This window comes from Malurus melanocephalus, unplaced genomic scaffold (genome assembly GCF_030028575.1).
Source record: "Malurus melanocephalus ecotype Western Australia unplaced genomic scaffold, MMel_1.1 scaffold_234, whole genome shotgun sequence".
Lineage (NCBI taxonomy): Eukaryota > Metazoa > Chordata > Aves > Passeriformes > Maluridae > Malurus > Malurus melanocephalus.
Window position 1 is genome coordinate 343,073 of NW_026623466.1, and position 23,509 is coordinate 366,581.

The following is a 23,509-nucleotide window of genomic DNA, read 5'->3' on the forward strand; positions in this document are numbered from 1 at the left end:
GCGGGCGCCCGGGCGCTGGAGTGGTACACGGCGTGGGTGAGCACGGCCTACGTGGAGCCGCTCAGCAACCGCACGGTGCGCGGCAACACGGAGAGCGGCCGCTACGGGGACAGCTCGCCCAAGGAGAGCGCCCAGGGCCTGGTGGGCATTCCCCGCGGCGCCTCGCCCCGCCACATGGAGGGCTGCGCCGCCGACACCGACTACGACGTGCCGCTGCCGCCCGGCGGCCGCGGGCCCCCCGAGGGCGACCCGCCGCCCTGGATCGCCCTGGTGGCCCGCGGCGGCTGCACCTTCAAGGACAAGGTCACCAACGCGGCGCGGAAGCGGGCGGCCGCCGTGGTCATCTACAACGAGGCCCGCTTCGGCAACAGCACCGTCTCCATGTCCCACCTGGGTGAGCTCGCCGCGGGTCGGGGGAATGCTTTCCGGGAGGTCGCTTTGTCTAATGCCCGCCCGCATCGGTGATGCGGTGAGGAGTGGGGAGGCAGAAATCCCTGTAAAAATGGTACAGGCAGCCGGGATTTTATATTCCTGCAAGCCACACTAGGGAAAACGCCGGGACCGTCTTCTGGTCTCCCAAGTTACGGTCCGGCCGTCAGGGAGGAAATGCGGCATAGCCATCGGGACCGGCAGCCGTGTGACACAGTGGGGTGGGAGGCTTGGATTTCCTTTAAGTGTACCTTTTTGCCTGTTACCGTCTGGCAGAATGGCTACAGCGGTCACAGGTAGGCCGCTTTCTGCAGGCCGTGTGAAAACACACCAGGTATCCCGAAGATGCCTGCGGGTGCTTTTGAAGATACAGTCCTAGCTCTTTGAAGAAAGCTTTTGGTACAGGCTTTGTTGTAATAGCTTCGTCGGCGTCTCCTGCGCAGGTCTGTGAAGGGTGGGAGAAAGGTGTAAGCATCAGGTAATCCTTAAATGCTTGCAACTGTGGTAGGAAAACTGAATCCTGGAGAAGGATGTTGGCTTGTCTCAGCGTGCTGCTGCTGTGTGACCTGCAGAAGGATTCTGTGATTTTTGCCAGAGATAGAACATCTGAATTCCTATGACTACAGTCCCTGTTTGGGCTATGACACAAAAGACTTGCCGAATTTTTATGGTTATATACAACATAAAATGCYTAAAGAAGGGAAAACAGCCTCACAACTTGGAAGTAAGATCTGTTTGCTTTTGTTGATTTTTGAGAAACTGGAGGGTATTCAGAGGAAGATGTGAAGACCAGGCAACCTAAGTAAAAAATTTTGTAGATGTGTGTACTTMGAATGGTTTTGCTACAATTAGTTTATTAATTATTGGGCTCTCATTCTTGATTGTTAGGAAGGAAAGGACCAAGGACTTTCTTGAAGTAAAACCATAATGTGTTTCTAAAGGAAGTGAACTTATTAGGACAGTGAGCTGAAAATCTCAATTAAGAGCTGTTGCTCTATCACACATGTGATTTATCAATTCAAAAACAAGTCTCTCCTCTTGGAATACCCAGTGGCACCAGCTGGGGGATTGGAAACGTGATTACTCTTCTTAGCTGGCTGYTTGCTTGAGATCAGCCTGGCCCATCTCATATTCCTAATTCACTGTGAAAGTGGAGRTGAGATGCTAGATAAAATGAACCTTTGGTTTTGATCCCACGTGGTGATTAAGATACTTTGTTGTGTAATACTGCTTTCATCTTAAAAGCTTCTTTTTCTTGCTTTCACKCGGTATTGGCCAATCAGTACAATTTTTTTTTCCCATTCTGTTGTAACCTCTCATCGGTGTTACTTGCTCTTTTTGAATCTTTTTCTCATTTTCTTATCTTGTTGGTTTTCTTTTTTAACTTTTTTTGAAATTTTCTCTTTTCTGCTGTTATCTTTGTGCTACGACATACCTTCTTGGGCTTAATACGCAGTTTTGGACTTAACTAGTGTAGCTGCATCTGCCAGTGACATGAAGAGAAGTGCTGACTGCTCGTTGGGGCTTTTTTTTTTGTCGTGAACTGGCAGACTGCTGCTGATAAGTTGCACCTGTGTAAAGAGTGTGAATTATATACTGCATCTATGCAGTAATAAATTTGTATTTATGTTGACTTCATGAATGTAGGCTCCACCTTATGATTGTTTAAACGGTAATATAATAATATATCCCAATRTAATTGCGAGCTCTGATGCAGTCATAAATGTTTTTTTCATGGCCGACGCTTTCAGACATGTGAATGTTCAGATACTTTCAGTACATTTTGGGAATATAGGGAAGAGGTCTTCTTAGTGTTTTAAATCTTGGGCTTTTCTAAGGGAGAAAGAAAGGTCTGTGGAAGGCTGGCAAGGAAGAGTGTGGAAGGTAAAGGATCCGTGTTTTCATTTCTGTGAAGGAATTTKTGAACTGGCACATGAGGAAGCAAGCTTTTCTTCTGGGAGTAAGTGCTGAGGATAAATACTCTGGGAAATCTGCAGTGCAGTAACTAAGGAGTGGAGTTATATGCATAAGTMAAATCCGCTTAATGGGTTTGCAATTAATGACACTGAAAATGATGTGAGATGGAACAATGGTTATGGCTGGTGGAGATGCAGCCCAAATTATGTGAAGGTGATAGACAGCTTTTGTGATCTCAGTGTCATCTTTTCATTCTTCTCCTGGAAARCCTGGCATTTGAATTTTCTGGGATGTGTTAGATACATGTGTGCTGATTTTGTTGGGATCTTCTGGTGTTTTTAGGTACATTTGAGCTTGATTAAAAAGAGAGGTTCTTGATCAGGTGAAGAAACAATTTGTTATAGCTGGTATCRAAGCATTTGATAAAGGACAAATATTCCAAATAATTTGTATTTGTTCACCTTGTAAGCTTCCTGAGTGCAGTGGGTAGAGAWTTTAATTAAAGTTTTGAAACAAGAGTCCAGAATTTGAATATGTAGCCTTGAAATCTGTCCCTTCTTCCAAAAGAATTTTCTTCAAATGTGACTTTACTGGTATGTCTCATTTCAAGCCTTTGCTCTCTGTGCCCATGACATTGTTCAAAATGCTGGATGACTTCCCTCCTCGAGGAAAGTAATAGTGACACAATTCGTTTGTGGCTGAGAAGGTTTTTTCCATTGGAAAACTCTCATTTTACCCAGATGACTCAAGGAGTTGTACTTCRTTTTCTGAATCTGAATAATATAAATCCAAACTGTGGTTTTACAGACTTGGCAGGCAGTCTTAACTCTGTTCATTTTTGGTGATGGTGGTGAACTTAATACAATACAGAAGCTTCAAATTTGTTTCCAAAACCAAAATAAATATTTCATGTAAGTATTAATTGGAAGTGGATTGGAGAGGAGTCTGTAGAGGCAAAATGTGGAGTATTGTAGAGATTAGACTAAGGAGAGTCAGAGGCTCCATTCTGGTTGAGAAATTAGGGGGAGGCAGAGGTATATTGCAATGGAAAGAAAATAGGGTCTTCTGGTTCTATAGTTTTCCTGTTATACTTCATGCTGGGCACCCAGTCATCTCTGTGTACCCTCTCAAGCCAGGATTTGGTGATCCTGATCAGAACATAAGTTRTCTAGAGTATGGAATGAAATGTGGTTGTGCTTGACACACAGGGGTGGGAGGCACTGGCTATAATATTTGAAGTAGGTCTGGAGTACGGCTTTAATTCATGGCTTATAGATTTAAGGGAAACTTGGGACTTAATTTGAATGTATGACTTTGGCTACATAATGAAAATGGTCTTTGATTTACCAAAATACATTCAGCTGGTTCTTTCCTCCATTGTCATATTTTTTTAATGCATGTGTATTGAACAAAACAGATGCAAATTACTTTGTGTTCATGGTTCTATAAGCTCTTGTTATCTCCAGAGCAGCAGAGTTAGACTTATTTTGGCATGTAGTTCAACTCTTTGCTACATTGCTTGCTGCACTACTCAGGATTCTCAAATGGTGCATAATTTCTGTGTTACTGCTCTTTTCTACTAAAAGTTTCTGGTACTGTAACTACTGAAAGGGCAGTGGCTTGCTTGCTTAAGTAACACATAACTGTATGATGTTGAGCTGGTAATGCTGTTCTGAAGAAGCAGAAGTAACCGCTTATACCTGTGTTATAGATAAATGTGCATATGGAACTCAGGGGAAAGAGGTGTGTGTATCAGTGATTATACATTGTCCTTGATGCAGGTGAAAATACAGCACCAGGGATTAGGTGAGATGAGGTTGGGGTGGATGGTTGAGGCAAAGCTTGTTACAGGATTGTTAGCATACTGTTAATAGTCATTTGTTTGGACCAGGACCTAAGAAGAATATTTGTATTGTAGCAATATTAGTAGGGTGCCTATGCTTAAATAAATCAGTGGACTGACCTTAAACGTTTTCACTAAGATGGTTGAACTCTGGGAGCTTTCTGATGTTTCTCAGGTGGACAAAACTAGAGTGCATCTGTGATTGGTTTCCAGATGACGGAAAATTATCCTTTTTATCTCTAAGTATGAATGGGAATAAATGTAGTAGTTTGTGGTACCTGGAATCAAGATCTGTACCTGTCCTACTTTTTCCTCATCAGGAGAGTGCTGGTTTCCTTTTGCAAGAAAAGACTGGCAATGGTAGCAGTAAAACTGGCTGCACTGGCTGGAAATATACCTTCATCTCTAGAGTTCCAAATTTACCCTTTATTGCAAGTATCCTAAGGATTTGCTAGCCATGATAATGGTTAAAAGTACAGATCAAATTCTAAATTGACCCAGTTTCACGGAAGCATCAATCAAACCTAGAAAAAAAATCAAGTTTACTCTAGCAGAGTAAAAATGTGATTATTTATTGTAAAATTAGAAGGTTATAGAAAGGCAAAGCCAATCAAACGTGCTTTCAGTAGATGCATATATGTGGCACTTGGAGTTTCCTTTATAAATGTGCTTTGAGGTGTCTGAGTTGTGTTGCAGTTGAAGAAGCTGATGGAATGACTCAACATCATTTCAGTCTTTGAATAACGAGTTTCAGAACAGAAGGCTAAAATTAGCAAGGAATGAGTTAAAGCTTTTAGTCTTACAGGCTGCTCAGGGCAACTGCTTCTCTGAGACTGCTCTTGTTCCTTTTGTAATCATGGATTGCAATTATTCTCTTCTCTCCCTTCTGTCTCATGACCTTCAAGGCCATTGTGTTTAGTTCCATRTTTTTTAATGGCAGGTTCATCACCAAATCTTTAAAACTGTAAAAATGCTTTTAATGGACATTTATTTAAAAATGTACGGTATACTTAATTCTAAAAGTGAGAGGTGTCACACTGTCTAGCAGTCATTGTGCAAAAGTAGCCTGACTTTCATTTCAAGGAAGTAACTGTCTTGATAGYTGGGCATTCTGGTGACAAGGCAGAGAAAGACATTATTTATTGTTTGGGGGGTTTTAAATATTTCATTGTTAGAAATAGTGCAAGGAATTATATAGCAGGATTAAACTGACTCAGGATTTCAGGGCTGAGGTGGAAATTTACTGATTGAAAAAATGCAGGCTGCCTCTCATCTTGAAACTTTCTTTTCTACCCTAAGCTTGGATGAAACCACATAAATCTTTCCAACACATYTGTACCATTCCCTGGCCATCTTTAGGCACCCCTCCTGTTATTTGTAACTCTTACGATTGATTGAGGACACAGAACCTAATCTCCTGATTTAGGTATGTGGATAGCAGTTCTTAGCAATGTWCGATAAACTCCTACTTTCATATATTCTGTTCTTGCTAACTCCCTGCGGCGTTTTGCAGGGTCAAAGAGCAGAGAGTGTTTGACACTCTTCTGTAAGATCCGTGAGTCTCTTTGGTAATGCTTTTGTGTGTGTTCAGAGAGAAGAACAATATTAATTAACCAAGTCATAGTATGCTTGAACTTGTGGAATCATGTGGATTAGCACGTTGTTGGTTGGTTGTTGTCTGTCTTCAGCTTCACTGCTTTGTGTTTCCAAGCACACCTACCAAGCAAGGCAACATAAGTTGGGTGGGTGCTCCTAGTGAGCAGAATGGGGTGCCTGGGGGGAGGCACAAGTTGGCATAACACCATTTGGAAAATCTGCCCTTTTGGTGGGTGTGGATCTGGCAGACACAGGTGTAATGGTTCTTAAGAATAGGTGATCAGAGGTGGGATGGTTGTGTTGAGGTGAAGCTGAAAAGGGAGGGTTATTCAGCTAATGCCTGAGACATTTARTGTTTCATCCAAAGCAAACTATTTATGTCTTATGGAGGGAAGAGTTCTACATACACAAGGGAAACTTCTGCAAATTTCCCTTTGGCTTGGTAGCAGTGTCCARATGGAAAAGGTGTCACAGCCACAATTGTCTCAGCTAAAGGAATTTGGTTTAAATAGTTCAGGCAAATAACTCTTAGTAGGCAGAAGTGGGTGAGGCCAGAATGCAGCTTTGAATTTTGATGGAATGTTATAAATTAGGAAGTAATTTCTTCTGATACAGCTTCTCAGTAAGGAATCTAACACAGCCAGGAGGGAAAAAGGGTTTAAACCTTCAGTGGGAGGTCTTGTTGCAGGTAGGTAATCTTGTGAATGAAAAAAAGGCAGCTGTAACRCTACAGCTTTCAATTTTCAGCAAGGAAAACATCTCTTTTTTTTCTTCCTTTCTCTCCGAATTAAGACTAGTTTCACTTTTTCTCAGAGGTAGGAGAACTAAGTAAGCTATAAAGCTGTGACTTACCAAGGGTGCAGYAGTGTTGGCATGCACAAAGTAAGAACTATTCAAATAGAAATAGTAGAAATAGTAGAAATAGAACAGTGAAAATAAGACATTTTTAACAGGTATATTTGTTTATAATTTATTTTGTAATACTTGGATTAGATATTTCTGAGATTACTGGGGATTGTTGCAGAAAAAAATGTGGAAAAAAACATTAGTCACACAGGTCTTTGGATTTTGCTAGTTGGTCTTGATGGTATCTTACTATTTTTGGTGGCAGTAGATTGCCTAAAGGGTCTGGGTTTTGTTGGGTTTTTTTGTTTTTTTTTTTTTTTTGTTTTTGTTTTCTTTCATATGGATTGAGTGCTTTAGACTTCTAATATGTTAGAAAAAATCCTTTGGTTCACTGTTCCCAAGTCACAAAGTATTTCTTGACAAGTCTTTGTCATGAAGTCTCATTACATTTTGAATATTTAGTACTAAAGAATCTCTAAGTATTTAAATGTTTAAAATAATTTATTATTAAATACCTGAATCCTTTTTTGTTTATATGTCCAGAGTAATTGTGTTATGGGTTCAGAGTCAAACCAAATTAAGTGTCTTTTTATGATACTCACATACTGTCTCCATCTGCAACTAAAATTCCCACACTGACAAATAAAAGACCAGCTGTTCCTGAGTTGCAAGCTAGAACTTAAGCAGCTTTGGGATGAGATGTATAACTCGTCTGGCTTTTTTGCATGAATCCACACCTCACCTCATTGTGGAATGATGACTGTAGAGTCTTGAACAGTAAAGATGCATCTGTTGAACTTTATCTCATGTTTTAGAGTTTCTGAGAATAAACAAAGGATTCTTTACTAGTAAACTTTCTTTCAATTCTGCTGTGCCTGAAAAAAAGCAGTGTAGGTTTTCCTATAACTTTGCTCACTGATCTTAACTGAAGAGGCCAAATTGCCATCAAGCAAGAATGCCTGCATTTTTACTGTGACTGCTGACTTTTTCCTTTTTTTATTCCCTCCAACAGGAACAGGAAATACAGTGGTGATAATGGTTGGCTATCCAAAAGGAATAGAGATATTGGAGCCAGTACGAAGAGGGATTCCAGTAAAAATGACTATTGTTGTTGGCACACGACATGTGCAAGAATACATTAGTGGTCAATCAGTTGTGTTTGTAGCCATCGCCTTCATCACCATGATGATTATATCGCTTGCTTGGCTCATATTTTATTATATACAACGTTTCCTGTATACGGGATCACAGTTTGGAAACCAGGTAAATGGAGCTGATGATGCTTAAGAGTATTTACCTCCTCCTTGGATCAAATCAGTTGCCTGACTTTGATTGTTTATTGAAGCATTCCTGAAGATCTGTGTCTTCTTCCTATTTTGCTAACTGTGAATGCTGCTCAGCAATAATCAATGAGGCTAATAAGCACTGTGCTAATTGGTATCGCAAGTTGGACTAGTTTTAATTATTAGATGCTCACATGAAGTAAGGAGAAATACATTTAGTCACTTGTCAACAACAGAGTAAGGGCAGCTTCTTACATGATCCATCACCTAACTGAACTTCCTTCCCTTTGATATCTAGAGTTATTTTCGTTCTTCAATAATTTACTTTCTGAAAGTATTAACTTCCCTAAGCAGAAGTTTTTTTAAACAGAAAGAAACCATGGTAATTTTTTAAATTTTATTAATAAAACCCACAAGTTCTTAAAGGTAAAATTTTTAGTTCYAAAACTTTATGAAAACTCCTTTTGATACTTGTAATTCTACAACCCCACTGCAGAGTTACTGAATTGCAGCAGACTAGAAGGTGCATATGTGGTGAGACTCAGCTCTCTTGGGCTACTCAAGATGCTGAGAATGGTGAGAGTACTGAGAAGGTTTGAAAGGAGTAATTTTGCTTCTTATTTGCCCTTTTCACATTCCTGTGCTTTGATAGGAAAAAAAAAAAAAGAAAGCTTCTTTCCCCTGAGGAAAGTATTTCATCACAGAGCAATTTAGGTAGAGAGGGACCTCTGGACTCCTGCTATTAAGAGAGCAACTTACATGGAGTTACTGAGAAGGTATGTCCAGCTGAGTTTTGAAAAGACCTTAGAATGGCACTTACCTCTGCTTTTCAGCTACTGCAAATAGGTTATGTTTCTTCCAYGATCATCAGCAGCTCTACCATAGTTTTCTACTAACTGAAAAATAAAGTTGCTCTTGTTATATTTGCAGGGGTATATTTTTTTTTATCCTCAGGTCAGAAAAAAATACTGTTTCAATCAGGGTTTAGCGTGTGGACTTAACCCTGCCTTCTGCCTCCCAAAGATTCTAGCTTTGGGGGAGGAGGGAAGGGATTTTTGTTTGCTTTCAAAAGTCTCAACTCTGTTTAGGACTTACAGGACTCTTCTAGCAAAGTACGGAATTTCTCTTTTCAATAACTGAGGATAACACACCACAGGACTTCCGTATTCGTTAACTTGGGGTCTCTCTGAAATTTTGGTTTCCTAGAGTCTTTTTTACGAAGCGTGAGGTCTTAGAATTTATTTCCTGAGAATACTTTTGAGAAAACAAAATTTTTGAGAAGTATTTATAGGAAAAGGGGATGTGTTTCTGTGTTGTAACAGTTTGGTGAAGGAAGTTGCTTCCTGCTGTTGCCTTTTAGATAGTTCACACTGAGGAGAGTTCACATGCTTTATGAAGCATCATATCATATGATGKACTTTTGTTTTAAGAGTCAATGTGATGTTTCTCAGAAAAATCTGCCATGACTCTTAATAGGTTTTGCAATGGTCATCCAAATGCCAGTAGATTCTGCCATTGCTTGTCATCCAAATGCTTCTTAAATAAATTAAACTGTCTAGAATGAGAAGGTTATGCCATCTTCTCAGTTATTTCTCTTCTGAAATGGCCATTGAAAACAAAAATTATGCAAGGTTGGAAGACATTTTGAAGATATTAGTCAAAATGTAGTAATAAGAGTCTTAAAAGAATTTTGGAAACAAAAAGCCACTTTCTAACACAAATCTTGATTTCCTTAGMTTATAGACTCTAGTAAAATTAAAACTTGCGAGTTAAATATGTTATGCTKTAAAGCAAGGTGCTGTCTAGCTGCTTAATGATGATGAAGATGGGTATCTTAAGATTTATTCTAACATTAGTTTAGCAGTAAAACTAGGARATCTCCTTGCTACTGAAGATAAAAACAGGACTGTGCAGAAAACCCTGAGGAGGTGAAATACACTTCCGCTGCTGGTTTTGTCCATTTCTAGGAGATCTTTCAGATTACTTATCTTTAATATCATAAAAATTAAAAATCACAGTTTTCAGTGCTATACATTTGTAGAATTATGTGTCATCATATTTAATACAGAGAAAAGTTGCTATTATGGGTTTGGGGTTTTTTATTCCTTTATGGTATTTCTTTGGGTTGAAGCTAGTTAGGTCAGCATCTGTCAATTGGGAATGTTTAGTTTCTCAGTTTCTAGCTAGCACTTTGTCTTGGAATACAGTACCGCTTTCTTTTGTCATTTCCCCTCTAAGCATAATTATATTATATAGAAGTCCAATACAGTGCATCATGTCTGTAAAGCCTTTCTTGTCATCTCCTTTGCATAATGTGTCCTTTCAGTGCAAAGCTTTGCCTAACGTAGGAGACTGTTTAACTGAAGGGAAGTATTAATAGCTACAAGCAGCCTTTTGACCTGGTGGCCAGCTGTAGGCTGCCTGGCAGGATTGCACCTTCTCCAGGCTGGTGCAAAATGTACGGTGTGCTTGCTCATGGGCTTGCCTGACTGGAAGGTCTGGTTATATGGCTGTTGTTTCAGCTCTGCTTGCCCCTAAACCTGCACGTGTTTSAGCTTCGCTGTGCAGATAAGCCCTTACTGTAGCATTCAGGATGTGGGGCTGCATCTGCAGGTGTGCTCTGCTTGCTGCTGCACTGCTGGGGCTCTTTGTKTGAGCAGTGTGCTTACAGAGCATGTGTGCTGGGCCAGGAGTGCACAACCATRTGCAGCTCTTCAACATCTGCTGGTTGGAAATACTTTATAAACAAATTAATTATTCGGAGATCAACTTTTTTTTAGATGTGTTCAGAAGATTCAGTAATCCACATGGAAAGTATTTAAAAMCCTTGAATGTAGTTCCTGAAACTAATGTCTATACTAATACTTAAAATCTTCTTTCAAGGGACACAGGAAAGAAACCAAGAGAGCCATCAGCCAGCTCCAGCTGCATACAGTGAAACGTGGAGAAAAGGTAATTCAGTGTCTYTGGTTATTATTACCGTAAGTTTTAAAAATGGTTGTAACGTCAAAGAATTTAAACTAAAATTCCCACAACATAATTGCAGTGTGACATACAGTTTTAGGTTTATTTTAGGGYCTTTGTTTAAAACRCAGAATTTAAAATTGAAGAGTCAGGTTTGAACTACTTATTGAAACGTAAGGCTGCTGTGTTGCAAATAATATCTGGTTGTACAGAATTTATAGGGGCTGGTAGTGTAAAGATGAGGAAACATTGTTATCTTTCCAGCAGTTAAAAACATCAACAAGTGGATTGCAAAATACTTCCTAGGACATMCTGATTGCACAGTTCTTAAAGCTGACGTAATGTTTTGTTTCCTTAAAAGAACAGTCATCTTTTTATTGATCAGAAGGCCTTAAAAATATAAAAAGTTTTGAAAATTAAAACACTTGTTTCATCTTTTGATATACATTAAAGAGCTGTATAGACTTAATCTGAAGCATGAAGTTTTTAAAGTACATTTCTACGTTACAAAATAAAACTAATATAAAAATTAAAACAGCTTTCACAAAGTTGGTTTTGACAGCATAYAGCCTAAACTCAGCTGTATTAGAATAACTGAAGTAGAAAAAGCCAAAATTTTGAAAGAAAATATTTTAGTTGGAGTTTCAGGAGTGCTGATCCTAGAAACAAAATTAGCTTCTGACTAGACTTCTGCTACTACATAAGCATTTTTCCTCCCTTGTCTTTCCAACCCTTGTCTTACTTGATTAGTTTTTATTTAAGGACTGATTTACTCAGAGATGAAAAACAAGGATTAGGTTATTTTTAAATCTATGAATAAAATTAAAGTCAGAAAGGACATTGATATGTAAAATCTTTAAAAGCTGTGGTCCAGCAGAARCTGTTGAGCTTGTGCTACACAGAATATGTCCTTCATTTAGTAGRTTGGTTTTGAAGCTTAAAAAACCCCAAAACTGTCTTTGAACTTACTTGCCTTTTTCCTTCTATGCTTTCAGCATGCTTAAATAGTGTTTTATGAGTATTTCTTACTTTTAAKTAGATTACTTTTTGATGGAGTATAGCATATATTTCAAGCTGTGAACAGGGATATTCACACTTAAGTTCATACAATGGTGACATCAGAGATCAAGAAAGATGGACTTGAACTCAAACTTTTGTAAAGCTCTATCAGTATAACATCAATATAGGAAGAAAGGGATGTAGAAGGGTCATGATGAAACCTATGTTAAAAAACACATGGAAGATATTAATGGCTTTTAAAATTGATGTTCAGTAAAATATTCCAAAAAGGATTTGTATTGTGTGGTTTTTTGCAGTATACCAGGGAGCTGCTTTTCATAAATCAACCCTTTACTAAAGTAAATAAAATGGGGGAATTTGTTATACAGTATGCTGGTTGTTCCAATGAGTGCTATGTTAGTTAACAGTAGAATGAAGTAAGGTTAAAATCTGTCAATTTAAAATAGAGGTTTTCTATTTGGTAAATCACATTTTTAATTTGATTTGAATCAACCTCCTGTCAGCAAATTTATGTAACTTACTGATGCAGAGATATTTTCATGAACCAGTACAAATTTGTCTGGAAATTGAGTCCTCTCTACTCTGTAAATTTTTTTCTGTTAATGTTTCCTTTCAGCCATTTTAAAAGAGTCTGTTTCTTTTGTTGTGACACGGTACGATCTTTCGTCATCTCTTCACTTGAGGTTGAGATATTTAACTAAAAATAGGTCGYATATTAAAAGTGTATTTGCTATCATGTAGATTTTTCCTGAGAAGCTTACAGGATTATTGCAAAAAGGACACTCATTTCAGTATGTGCCACATATGGTGTGCTTGGATTTAGCCTCTTGTACAGAACAAAAAAATAACTTCTTATACAATAAGCACTTGTCTTAACTTCTCTTACATAAAAAAAAACAAACAGTCTTAATGTGATTTACTTTGGAATTTAAGGCATTAATTGTAAAAACTGTTAGCATGCAAAGGAGGGAAATACTGGCTTTGAACTTGAAAGTGTGCTTGCAAAACTAATTAGTTTCAATGTTTGTTGTATTGAAACTGAAGTGCTTCAGTAAGTTGTAAACCAAAAATACTAGTTTGGTGGGGATKAAAGGAAAGGACTCACTCTCTAGTCTTCTAATACTTAGGTTTTATACAGCCCAATTAATGTTGGGTTATTTCTCTTGTATTTGGAGATATGCATCATATTTGCACTGCAACTCCAAGCATGGCTTCAAGAAGACAGTAAGACCTGTTAGGAAAAGTATTTAATCCTTAGAAAAAAACAGAGGTGGGGAAATGATGTTCTGTCTCCAGAATATGATGTTCTGTCTCTGTTCTTTTCTCCAAGTGTAAACTTGGAGAAAAGTTTTAAGCCCAAATTGCATACTTGACTTCTCTCCTAGCTATGAAGAAATACCTGCTAGGATGTAATATAAAACAAGAAAAAGGTGAATAATTTAATTTATTTTGCATTCTGTGAAGCTAGCTATTACACAGAGCTTGTATTGTAATGAAATATGAATGTAATACACTTAAATTTATGTCATATTTAGGGTTTAGATGTTGATGTGGAAAACTGTGCTGTGTGCATTGAGAACTACAAACTGAAAGATACTGTCCGAATTCTGCCATGCAAGTAAGTTGCCATAATTATTCTTCACTCCTTACCATGTTTTTCTGAAGAAAGGGGATGAATTTCCTATAAATTCTTCTGAACCTCTGGTGGCAGAGCTTGGCAGAAGCTGCCATTTGTATGGCCTCTTAAATGTTGAAGGGCACAGTGAGACCATGTAGCACTTCATATGGATGTGAGAGCAATTGGGAAAACTGTAGGAGTGAAGWAGATGCTGCTTAAATTGGAACTGCATACTGTTGAATTAGTAAYTGCCTGGTGTCTTTGTGGTTAGTAACATCTCTTACTTTAGAAAACCGGCATGAACGAAAAGGCTTCCAGAACCATGTCTATACTAATAAATTGAGTAGCAACTCATTGTCAAAATTATTAAGGAAAGATTTATTTTTATCTGTTACCTTGCACACTGTTTGAAGGAGGGGTGTGTGGCTTTCATAATAAGTTCTAAAGACCATTTCTTTTTTTAGGCACATCTTCCATAGAACCTGCATTGATCCTTGGCTTTTGGACCACCGAACTTGTCCAATGTGTAAATTAGATGTTATCAAAGCTCTGGGATACTGGGTATGTTGCACACTACTTTAATCTTTAAAGTTGAAGTACAGTCTAGGAGAAAAGGCTTCATGTAACTGTTCAGAATGAGAACTGCTGTTATTTGACGAAACTCGAGAAGCTGGGCAAAGATGAAAAGAGTAATTGAATGAGAAGCAAAAAATAAGGGAATTTTATGGGTAAGAACTTAAATGGTGTCTCGAGAAGCTTATGAATCTTCGATAACCAATTTTTTTTCTACCTCCAGCTGATGATATTAAGGAATTTGAAGCAGAGGTGAGATCATTTGTCCAGGTTGCAAAAATATAACTGAACTAAATAAATCTAGAATATATATTTAATRTTGTTGAGAACTGCGATTCAAATAGGTATTCCATAGAATGTTTGTGTACTTCCACATATGCCCCATGTTTTATCCCTGTAAATAAGCCAGTACTTAAAACCTTCCTAAAGACATTCACCAGAAATTGGTTAAGTAGAGAAAATGATGTGCTCTCATTTCTTTCTGACAGCACCAGAAAAGAGAGATGAAGACACATGCGGTAGGTTACTCAGTCACTATTGATAAATAGTCTTGAGTTCCACTAAAATGCCATAGGCAAGAATGTACCTCTCTTACCTCCTACTGGTCTACAGAAATCTCTAGAAAATAGGGGTGTATTTTGGTTTCAGGGACTTTTCTTTCGTAGACTAGGACTGTGTTTTGACTACATTTTTGCTTACTTCATTGCAGAAACTTACCAGATCTATGGAAAAGTCTTACAAATTACTGCTTTGTTTTGTCARAGGGGACAGTAGTCTTGCTACTGTAATATGTATATACCAGATTTTGGTGCTTTTGTGTATTAAGTCAGACTTCACCCGCAAGTTGCAACCTCTTTGTTACGTGGAATAGCTATTGCTACTTTAATATTGTTACATTAGCAGCTTGGTTTTTGCTCACATTCACTTCTTGGGGCTGGTGTATCTTGCGTTGGATGCAGAAGACTTCTCTTTTTGAATACAGGCTAGAAACTGAAATACTGGAACCTTCAGAATAATTATATTCCCTGAWTTTTTACTGTTGCAGAGATACTAGGCCAAACCAGGAGTAGTAACTCCTCTGCTTGTTGGCCAAATGACTTCTGGAAAGCAGATTGAATGGGATTATATAAAATAGAAAAGCCCAGTTCATTTTTCTAATGAWATGAGGCAAATGTGTCCTGCTTATGCCTTAATCATTCAAGTCTCACTGAAGCTAATAATATGGGAAATCATTCAGGAATTTTTTTCTAGCTTAGTTTTCAGTTTGATCCAGGTTGCCCAATCTAGTCTAAGGAGCGATTGCCTGAATTTTTTTACTGATGTGAAGAAAAGAAGTGCAAATAGCAGTGCACTCTGAGTGACATATCTGCAGAGAAGAATGTGCAGCCTTATTACAGAAATATACTAAACCTTCTGCAGAGAGGCTTAAATCTCAGTTCGGTTATGGACAACAAATACTTCAGATGCTTTTACATTTTTAAAGGCTGGAAGTAGAAAAAAGGCATTAAGTCCTATTACATGGCTTTCGTAAAGAGCAGACTTCACTGGTCTAGTTCTTCATTATGCTTTTTTTTTATGAGAGAAAGAACTGCAGTTCAGCATGTCTGACTGATTTTGTAGAGCATTGCTAAATTTTGTCGTTTCAGTGCTTATTTAACTGTTTTAAGTTTTGGAAACCAAAATCATTAATGCCCCCCTGCTCACAAATGTAAAGTATCACATATGTCTTTTATTCACTTGTAGKATGTCTATAGCTCATTAAAATTCAGTAAATTTTAAATTATGCTGATTTCATGCTAAAGAAAGAATCAGCCTAGAATTTCTTCAATCTTAAGATGGACCTTTGCTAGTTGAGGAAGGGGAAAAATACTTGCTAGGAAGCAAAAATAATATCTACTTAAGCTGCAATATATTTCCTTATGTGTAAGTAATATCAGTCTATTTATGGTAATGAAAGTAGCCTGTTTCATTTTAGAAATAGAACTGCATGTATAACTCTTTGAATTAATTTCCAGAATGGATCAGAATTTTATAGCTCATGCTATACAATAGGTGAAATAAATCCCTTTGYCTGCGATGCAAATGTGTTCCTGCAAAGTGACAAGCCAGCATGTTTGTGTTTTTGGAACAGATTTAAAGTTAGGCTGGAGGTAGAGAAGAGAATTTGGTTCTGATGTAAATAATTACTCACCCTAATAAAAAAAAAAGTCTTGGCCAACTACTATAATGAAAAACAAAGACTTGGAGGCTTCTGCAWACTGAAAGGACGAATAGGTTTCCTCAGTGGAGACTTTGTATGTGTGAACCTGCTTCTAACCGGATTTCGGCAATACTGTTGCYACTGTGTTGGAATAATCCATCCTAAAGGCTGACTGCATGGACTCCTGTTGCTGCTCTCAGCTTTGGGGGGGCTTTGGAAAAATGGCTTTTCTTTCGGTTGGCTTTCTTCCTTTGCAGTCAGACAATAACCTTGAAAGTGGACAATATCAACACTATTCCCACGAGTGCACACATAATAGCTAAAAAAATGACAAGGCTACAAAATGGTAACATGGAGGAATGTTGATGTCTGATGGTAGACAAAAGTGACAGTTAAATATGTTTAATTTTGAAGGGGGACCCTGAAGATGTACTTGAAGTTGCAATACCTGAATCCATAAGTGGCAGTGTTTCAGTTGGAAGTCTGAGTATTGCTTTGCAAGATGATGACAGAAATGAAGTAAGCGAGTTGTCGGCTTCCTCCACTAATGAATCTGTATTGCAGTGTACCAGCTTAAAAGAGGACGCAGGGGAAACCACAGCATTGCTTGGTAAGTAATTCAGTGTTTCACTGGACAAACCTTAGCACTAGACATTGCATTAGAAAACATCCTTCTACTGGTGTGAGCAGTCTGCAATGCAGACTGGACTGGTCTTCAAAAAATACAAGTGGATAGATTTCCAAAGAACTCTGTCAAGCTGGAAGAAAGCTGGACTAGGGGGGTAGAAAGATGTAAACTGTGTCTTAAGAGGACTACTTACTCAGAGAATCCTGAGAACCTTAGGTATATATAAGTATGAAATTTGTTGCCTGAGTCTGGACTAATGTAACAGACAAGGCATATTAAAATGGTAAATCAGCAAACAATTTTTCTTTCAATTCCTGATTTCTAGATGTGGATGCCAGTAATAACCGACATGGAGAACATCTATCTAATGGAAATTCCCACTGAACTGCTCCATGGAAGATATCTTGAATAGACTGTTGAAGAACTGTTATTTTTTATTTAATTAGTATGGACTTTTGTCTAGTGAACAGAAAAAATAACAATGTAAATTATTTTACCTTTCAAACTTTTCTAGCTGGTGTTCCAAAAGGGCTAATAACTAAGAATTTTGTACACAGGAGGATTTTATAAAATCTCCTCTGGATGTTTCATCCTAGGAAAAAAAAAYGCAATAACCCTTTTTCTGTAAGCATTGTTGCAATGTCATTGTGTTCCAGAGGGCTGTAACAAAGATGAAGACTGGGCAGTGAAAATAATGCAGAATGTGTAATGGTTAAATATTGTGGATGCACTRTTTACATTCAGTATGTACACGTGGAGAACACTTACAAGCTACAACTATTAAAATGTTCTGAAAGTTCTGATCAGTTGTAATTGGAGATAAATATCCTTAGAAAGGACATTATCTAACCTTGAAGGAATCAGTTTTAATGGATATGTTGTGTATCCTTTTCTTGTGATGGAAAAATTGCCAGTTGCAACTTTCCTTACATGTAAGAAATACTCAATCTTGTAATGTGTTCTACTCTGAGTGGATGCTGAGAAAAGGAAACCTTCTCCATCTTGCTGGCTTTTTATACTGAATTTGACAGTACTAGGTTGTGCTAGGTGGTCTTCACGTGCTGAGCATGTAGACTTATTTAGTATATGCACACTGGTTACCTCTTTCAATCTTAAACTCAGTAGAGCAGAGGTAAAGGGCTAATTATGGCTAAAATATATTTATTAGTCTATTTATAATAATTAACGTAATTTGTTCTTGCTCCTGTTCCCATCCTGACCCACTTTATGTACAAATTGAACCTGTTTCTTAGGAAATACAGTTTGGTTTTGTTTTGCTTTTTCTTTTCCATTGTGTAGAGATGCTGGAATTCTCTTGGATATTCCACATTCAGAATTTTGACTGGATTTGCCATTAGCTTTTATTCTTTCTTTTAGATTAGCAGTATTGTGCCTTATAGTAAAACACTTAAGAAAACTGAAGCATCTGAGAGTAAATATAAACCCTGGCATCTCCCATTATGACCTCTTACTCAAATRTTTATATACTGTAAGTGGTATAAGGAATTGCTGAAGTGTTTTGTAAAGAAATATGTATATTTAAAACACTGCTTAAGAGTGTTAAGTGAATTGTTTAGGATTTTAGCATTGTCACGTTATAAATAGGCGACATTCCTCAATTTTCTTTTGTAAAGCTATTGCTACAGATTGCTAAACAGTGTCTTTCACTAGACATTTGTTTTAGAGTGCATTTGGTTTTTAAAGTGTATATTTGGAATGTTTTTAAGAAAATATGCAATTCTTTTTCTAACTTATATTGAGCTTCAATAGAAGCAATAACTTTTTTTAATTTTAGAATGAATGTTCCAGAAATGACAGAGGTTTCAGCTGGGGAAATACAATCTGAACTTCTACTTTGCAGAGCAGATGTTTCACCCTAAATTTCCTTCAAAAAAATCCTGTTAATGCCTACTTTAAAAAAAAAAATCTGCCTCTTCCCTGTAGGAGTATAACTTTTTAGGTTTACTGGAAAACTGTCAGGTTGTAGTTCTGATGTCACCAGCAGGTGCAAGTTTTTGTGATGCCTTTATCTTACAAGAAGCACATGAGAATGGAATATGACTGACCAACTGAAACMAAGAAACTGAACAAAGAAACAACCCACAACTATACCAAACAATATATAGGGACACTTACGTCTCCAAGAGAAGCTTATCAACATTTCGAGAACTGCCTTTTAATCTGTCTCTTCAATGTTAAAAACTAAGTCTTCTCCCTCTTCTTTAACACAAAACTGAACATTGATGTAGTAAATGTTGAGAGGGTTTAAACTCTAGCTCAAGAAGGAACCAAAAGAGAAGTTATCAAGAGAAGTGTTGTCAGTCTGTGGATTGTGTCTTGCTGATACCTACAGCACAGTATTCATTCTGGAGAGGAGAAATGTGGTAAGTACATGAGTTTCTATGTAAAACCTATAAAACCAGAAGCTTTTCTGAAGAATTAAATCTGAGATCTGACAGCTGGAAGAAAAGCTAAGGAACCTGCAAACTGAAGAGTGTGCTTATAAAATCTGTTGTGTGCTGACTTAGAAAAATACCTGAGTATGAAGATTCCTGAGGGCTGTTTCTCATGCTGACCCTGCACCTGTTTCATTTCACTCATTCACAAGAATAGTTACAGTTGTTTCAGTCAAATAGGTTTGCACATAGTTGATCTTTGATATGGTTAGGTCTTGTAAGGCCAGCTGTACTGCTGAGGAGTGATGACAATAAAAGGCCGAATTGCAGTGCCTCCAGTGAGGAGTTTTCTCTCCTTGGAAGCACARTGACAAAAATTGTCTGAAGCGAATCACTAGTCTGACCTCAGTCAAAAAGCTGACATGCATTAGTAAAAAGAGAGGTAGGGTGAAAAGTAGAGGGCAGGAAAAAGACAATCTAGGAAGCTTGAAACAGTAGGGAGGCTTAGAATCAAGAAGCACATGACCTGCTCTTTCAGGTCATCACAATGAGCAAACAGGTAGAGGCTGCTGTAGGTAAATACAGGTGCACAGACTTTGCTGATCTGGATCCCCACTAAGCTGGGTCAAACTGTGTATGCKAATTTCTAGCACTTTACCTATCAAAAGCTTGCATGAAGTTCAGAACTAATGTTTTTTTTTTTCTCACCCCGTCAATGCTTTTTGTAGAGTATGTGCCTCCCAACTCCCTTCCCTTCCATTTGGGGAAGCTGTAATCTGCCTCTTCTGCTTCGGCCATGTCCTGCCAAGTGTGGGAGTRGCAGCTGTGTGTGTTGTGGGTTCCTGCTGCCTCTCCCTGCCCTCGTCTCTTTTCTCTTCCTAGCTGCACATTTTTCATAAAACGTGCAGGAACTTGTCTTGGACACCTCCATCCCATTGTTAGATTTTACTGTAATCAGGCAGTGTTTCTTATTAGAGGCATTCCGTGATATCTTTATACATAAAGGAAAATCCAGAGCCCACGAGAAGTCTAAAGATTCTCAATGGTGATGCTGAATAAATCACTTGGGAAAAATCCCTAGCAGGACTTAGGGGATGCTGCTTTTTGTGGTTTAAGTTTTATTRATGTTTTGTTAATTGGTGTGGCTTTTGCTACTGCTGCAGTTTCTGTTRGGGAAAAATTTTGTGAAGTTAAATGATTTTAATTTTTGTTTCAGAAAAGGAGTTTTGAAGATAAAATGAACTGCTGTCTTAAAGGAAAAACTAGAGACCCCTCTTTGTTCAGAAATTTTAGTTTATTAATAATGGTCTGCAAAKGGCATACTGGAAAAAACTTGATAGTAAATAATTGTTTCAACTGTCTTTCAGATTTACTAACAAGCAAAAATGAACCACAGACATTTCAGATCTAAAACCATGTTAATAATAATGTTGTTTTCCCTGCCCCTTATCCCCTGCTACTGTGAATGTAGTCCAGTAGCCTGTTGCCTGTAATTAAGGCTAGATTGTGGAGATCTACTGGAGGAGTTACAGGATAATTTACCTACAGTGAAAATGTCTTTAATCCATACTGATTTAATAAACCAGTATATTCCTGCTTAAGCTGGCCTGTTGGTAATTCTGATCCTGTTCCAGGTTTTAACTGGCACAGAGAAATACCGTTGCAACACCTTTGTCACGTGTTTTTTAATTATCTATTGATTTGGGAATGGTCATTCAGGTTTTCTGCCCATCCTGCTAAGCTTCCTCTAGAACACCAGTTGTAATTGTGCAGAGTCCAGCAAGACTGTCCCCTTGGGTAAATGGAAGAGATGCAATTTTATARTAGGGCCATGGTGGATTACAGTTCCTGAAATGGAATATGTCAACATTTTTTTTAATTGGAATGCCTGTAAAAATTGTAACATGTCTTTGAGAGTGATCTTTACTAAATGTGTTCTTTTCTCTAACAGGTGATGTGAAGATTTAAGAATTGGAATTGATTAAACATGCACAAATCACACTGAAGGCTTTTGGTTTTGTTCAGTATGGGTCCTGATCTCTCCTCAGATATCCTGCTGTATTGCAAAACTTGATTTGGGAAAGTTTTAAAAGTAGAATGTCTTTATAATTGCATGTATTTGTGTGAAGAGTGCATTGCCTGGGACTGTCCATTATACTTCCATTGGATTTGAAGCTACTTTTCACCATCTGAAACATGGTAATGTTACTGCATTTTTAAATGAGTGTATCCTTAATTCAATTCAGAAGAGCAGAATAAGTTTCCATCATTTTGTTAGTCCGAAGCTTAAGTCCAAAACTTTGAAGCCACTTACTTCTACTATAACCGTATACCTACAGAGAACTATTTGGATTTGCTAGTCTGTCAAAAACTATTCACAACTGACTGTATTTTATTGTAACCTTGAACTAATTCGGTTGCATTGTTTGGATTAAGCACTTGTGTCTTTTCCATTGTGTATGTACAGTTGTAAGAATGTCAAGTTATGCATTGTTGTTGTAATTTAATGGCTAAAAGCTCAAATTCCATAATAAATTATACAGACCTTTTAAAAAGCAACGTCTGAGAAGCTGGAGGGTTTTGTTTTCTTTGGTACACTTGGGAATTGGATCTGAGACACTCCCCACGAGTAMAGCACAAAACAAGCTTAACTTCATGCTGGGTAGCTAGGGGGAGATCMTTTCAGCATGTGGTGCTTTCCCCATGTCACCAGTAGCAGGGTGGGCTGGGTTAACCTTGGCTGGCTCCTGTCTTAGGAGGGGGAAAATGASATGGAAGAAACAGTTACCAGTTACCATCACAGGCAAAACAGATGTGACTTCATGAAGATTAGTTKTAAATGGCAATAAATTCATTTTAGAGTAGGATAGTGAAATAGACTAAAACTACCCTTCTGCTGAGGTTTAACGTGACTTCCATGATGGGGTGAACCTGAAACAGTYGGTCTCCACTGTTCCCTCCTCACCCTGTTGATCCTCTCCATAAGGTACAGACCACTTCAGGGTTATCACTGAGCTGCCACCAGCCTGGCTGATGGGTTCTGCTGTGCCAGCTTGTCCCAGCTGAGTGGGCAACAGGGCAGCCATACCTCTTCTCACAAAGGCCACCCTGCAATTCCCCAATACCACAACCTTGCCATGTAAATCCAATACTAATKTGGGAAAGTGTGGCTTACCTTTCCTGCTAGCACACAAACAATACAGAAGCACATAGCAAACAAAATAAAACTTCTTGGTAATTTTTGTAGTTTTGTGACAAATCCAAGGATTAGGGATTTACGTATATCAGTATGACTCAAGCAAATACAGTGAAGATGCAGAACATCTAGACTTTTGCTGTAGTATCATAGAAGCAACCTTTATGGTGGGGAGGCTGGTTTTTAACTAATTCTGTAAATCATAAAGTAGATAGCAATGCCTTTAACCAGTAGTAATCTCTTTTATATTGGAGCCTGTTACTTCATCACAGTACTGCAGCCTGCATTCCAAGCACTAATCTAATATGTGTATGTTTTTAAAGAGGGGTACTATTACACAGAAGATGGTCAAATTGGGCTTCAACTGTAGTAGATAATGTTTTCTRTAAGGTATGATTTTAGAGCACAAGCTGGGTTAACTGTTGCTGCTAAAAATGCCCAATAGCAAATGTATTGGGTGTTGGAAGGAATGTCTAGAATTGGAACAGACCTTAAACTTCAGTTGAGCCGATACATGCTAACTGGAAAGCTACACAAGTCTAACCCCTAGTGACTAGAGAACACTTCTCACAGGACTTTTTACTCAAAGATTATGCTAAAGGAGATGAAAGGTTGATGGGATTTTCAATCCTAGCAATTTCACATCTTGCATTACTTGGAAAGAAAGTCAAAAGACCATCTTGACTTTGCGTTATTGATGTTGTACTTCCTAAAAAATTGAGAAGCACTTGCAGATTTAAAACAGCTTTTAGCAGCATTAAATTAGAACTTGTTAACTTTCCAAGTTATTTTCCTTTTCAGTCTCAGGGCTTAAATAYAACAGTAGCTACTCTGTTATCAGCTTAAAATCATAGTTTAGCAGAYGCCATCACCAGTTTTCCCAATACTTGGCATCTAACATGAAAACTACTAAGGAAGAGAGGCTATTTAACTTTGGAAGCTACATAGCAACTGCATATGCAAGTTTGGAAGTGAGAAGACATTGGGGTTTCTTTAAATT

At 38.0% G+C, this 23,509-nt stretch overlaps 1 protein-coding gene and 1 non-coding gene across 2 annotated transcripts; both read left to right on the forward strand.

Annotated features, from left to right (window-relative positions):
• Positions 1-6: 6 nt before the first annotated feature.
• RNF149 (ring finger protein 149) lies at positions 7-21,891 on the forward strand. The gene is made up of 9 exons (XM_057374855.1): positions 7-394; positions 7,644-7,894; positions 10,798-10,866; positions 13,434-13,516; positions 13,981-14,077; positions 14,578-14,607; positions 16,704-16,899; positions 17,243-19,301; positions 21,265-21,891. Exons 1-8 carry the CDS (start codon positions 175-177, stop codon positions 17,299-17,301), a joined length of 1,005 nt encoding a protein of 334 aa, XP_057230838.1. The 5' UTR covers positions 7-174; the 3' UTR covers positions 17,302-19,301; positions 21,265-21,891.
• LOC130578646 (small nucleolar RNA SNORD89) lies at positions 19,608-19,723 on the forward strand. The gene has a single exon (XR_008965910.1). It is a non-coding gene; the product is annotated as a small nucleolar RNA SNORD89 (small nucleolar RNA).
• Positions 21,892-23,509: the final 1,618 nt, after the last annotated feature.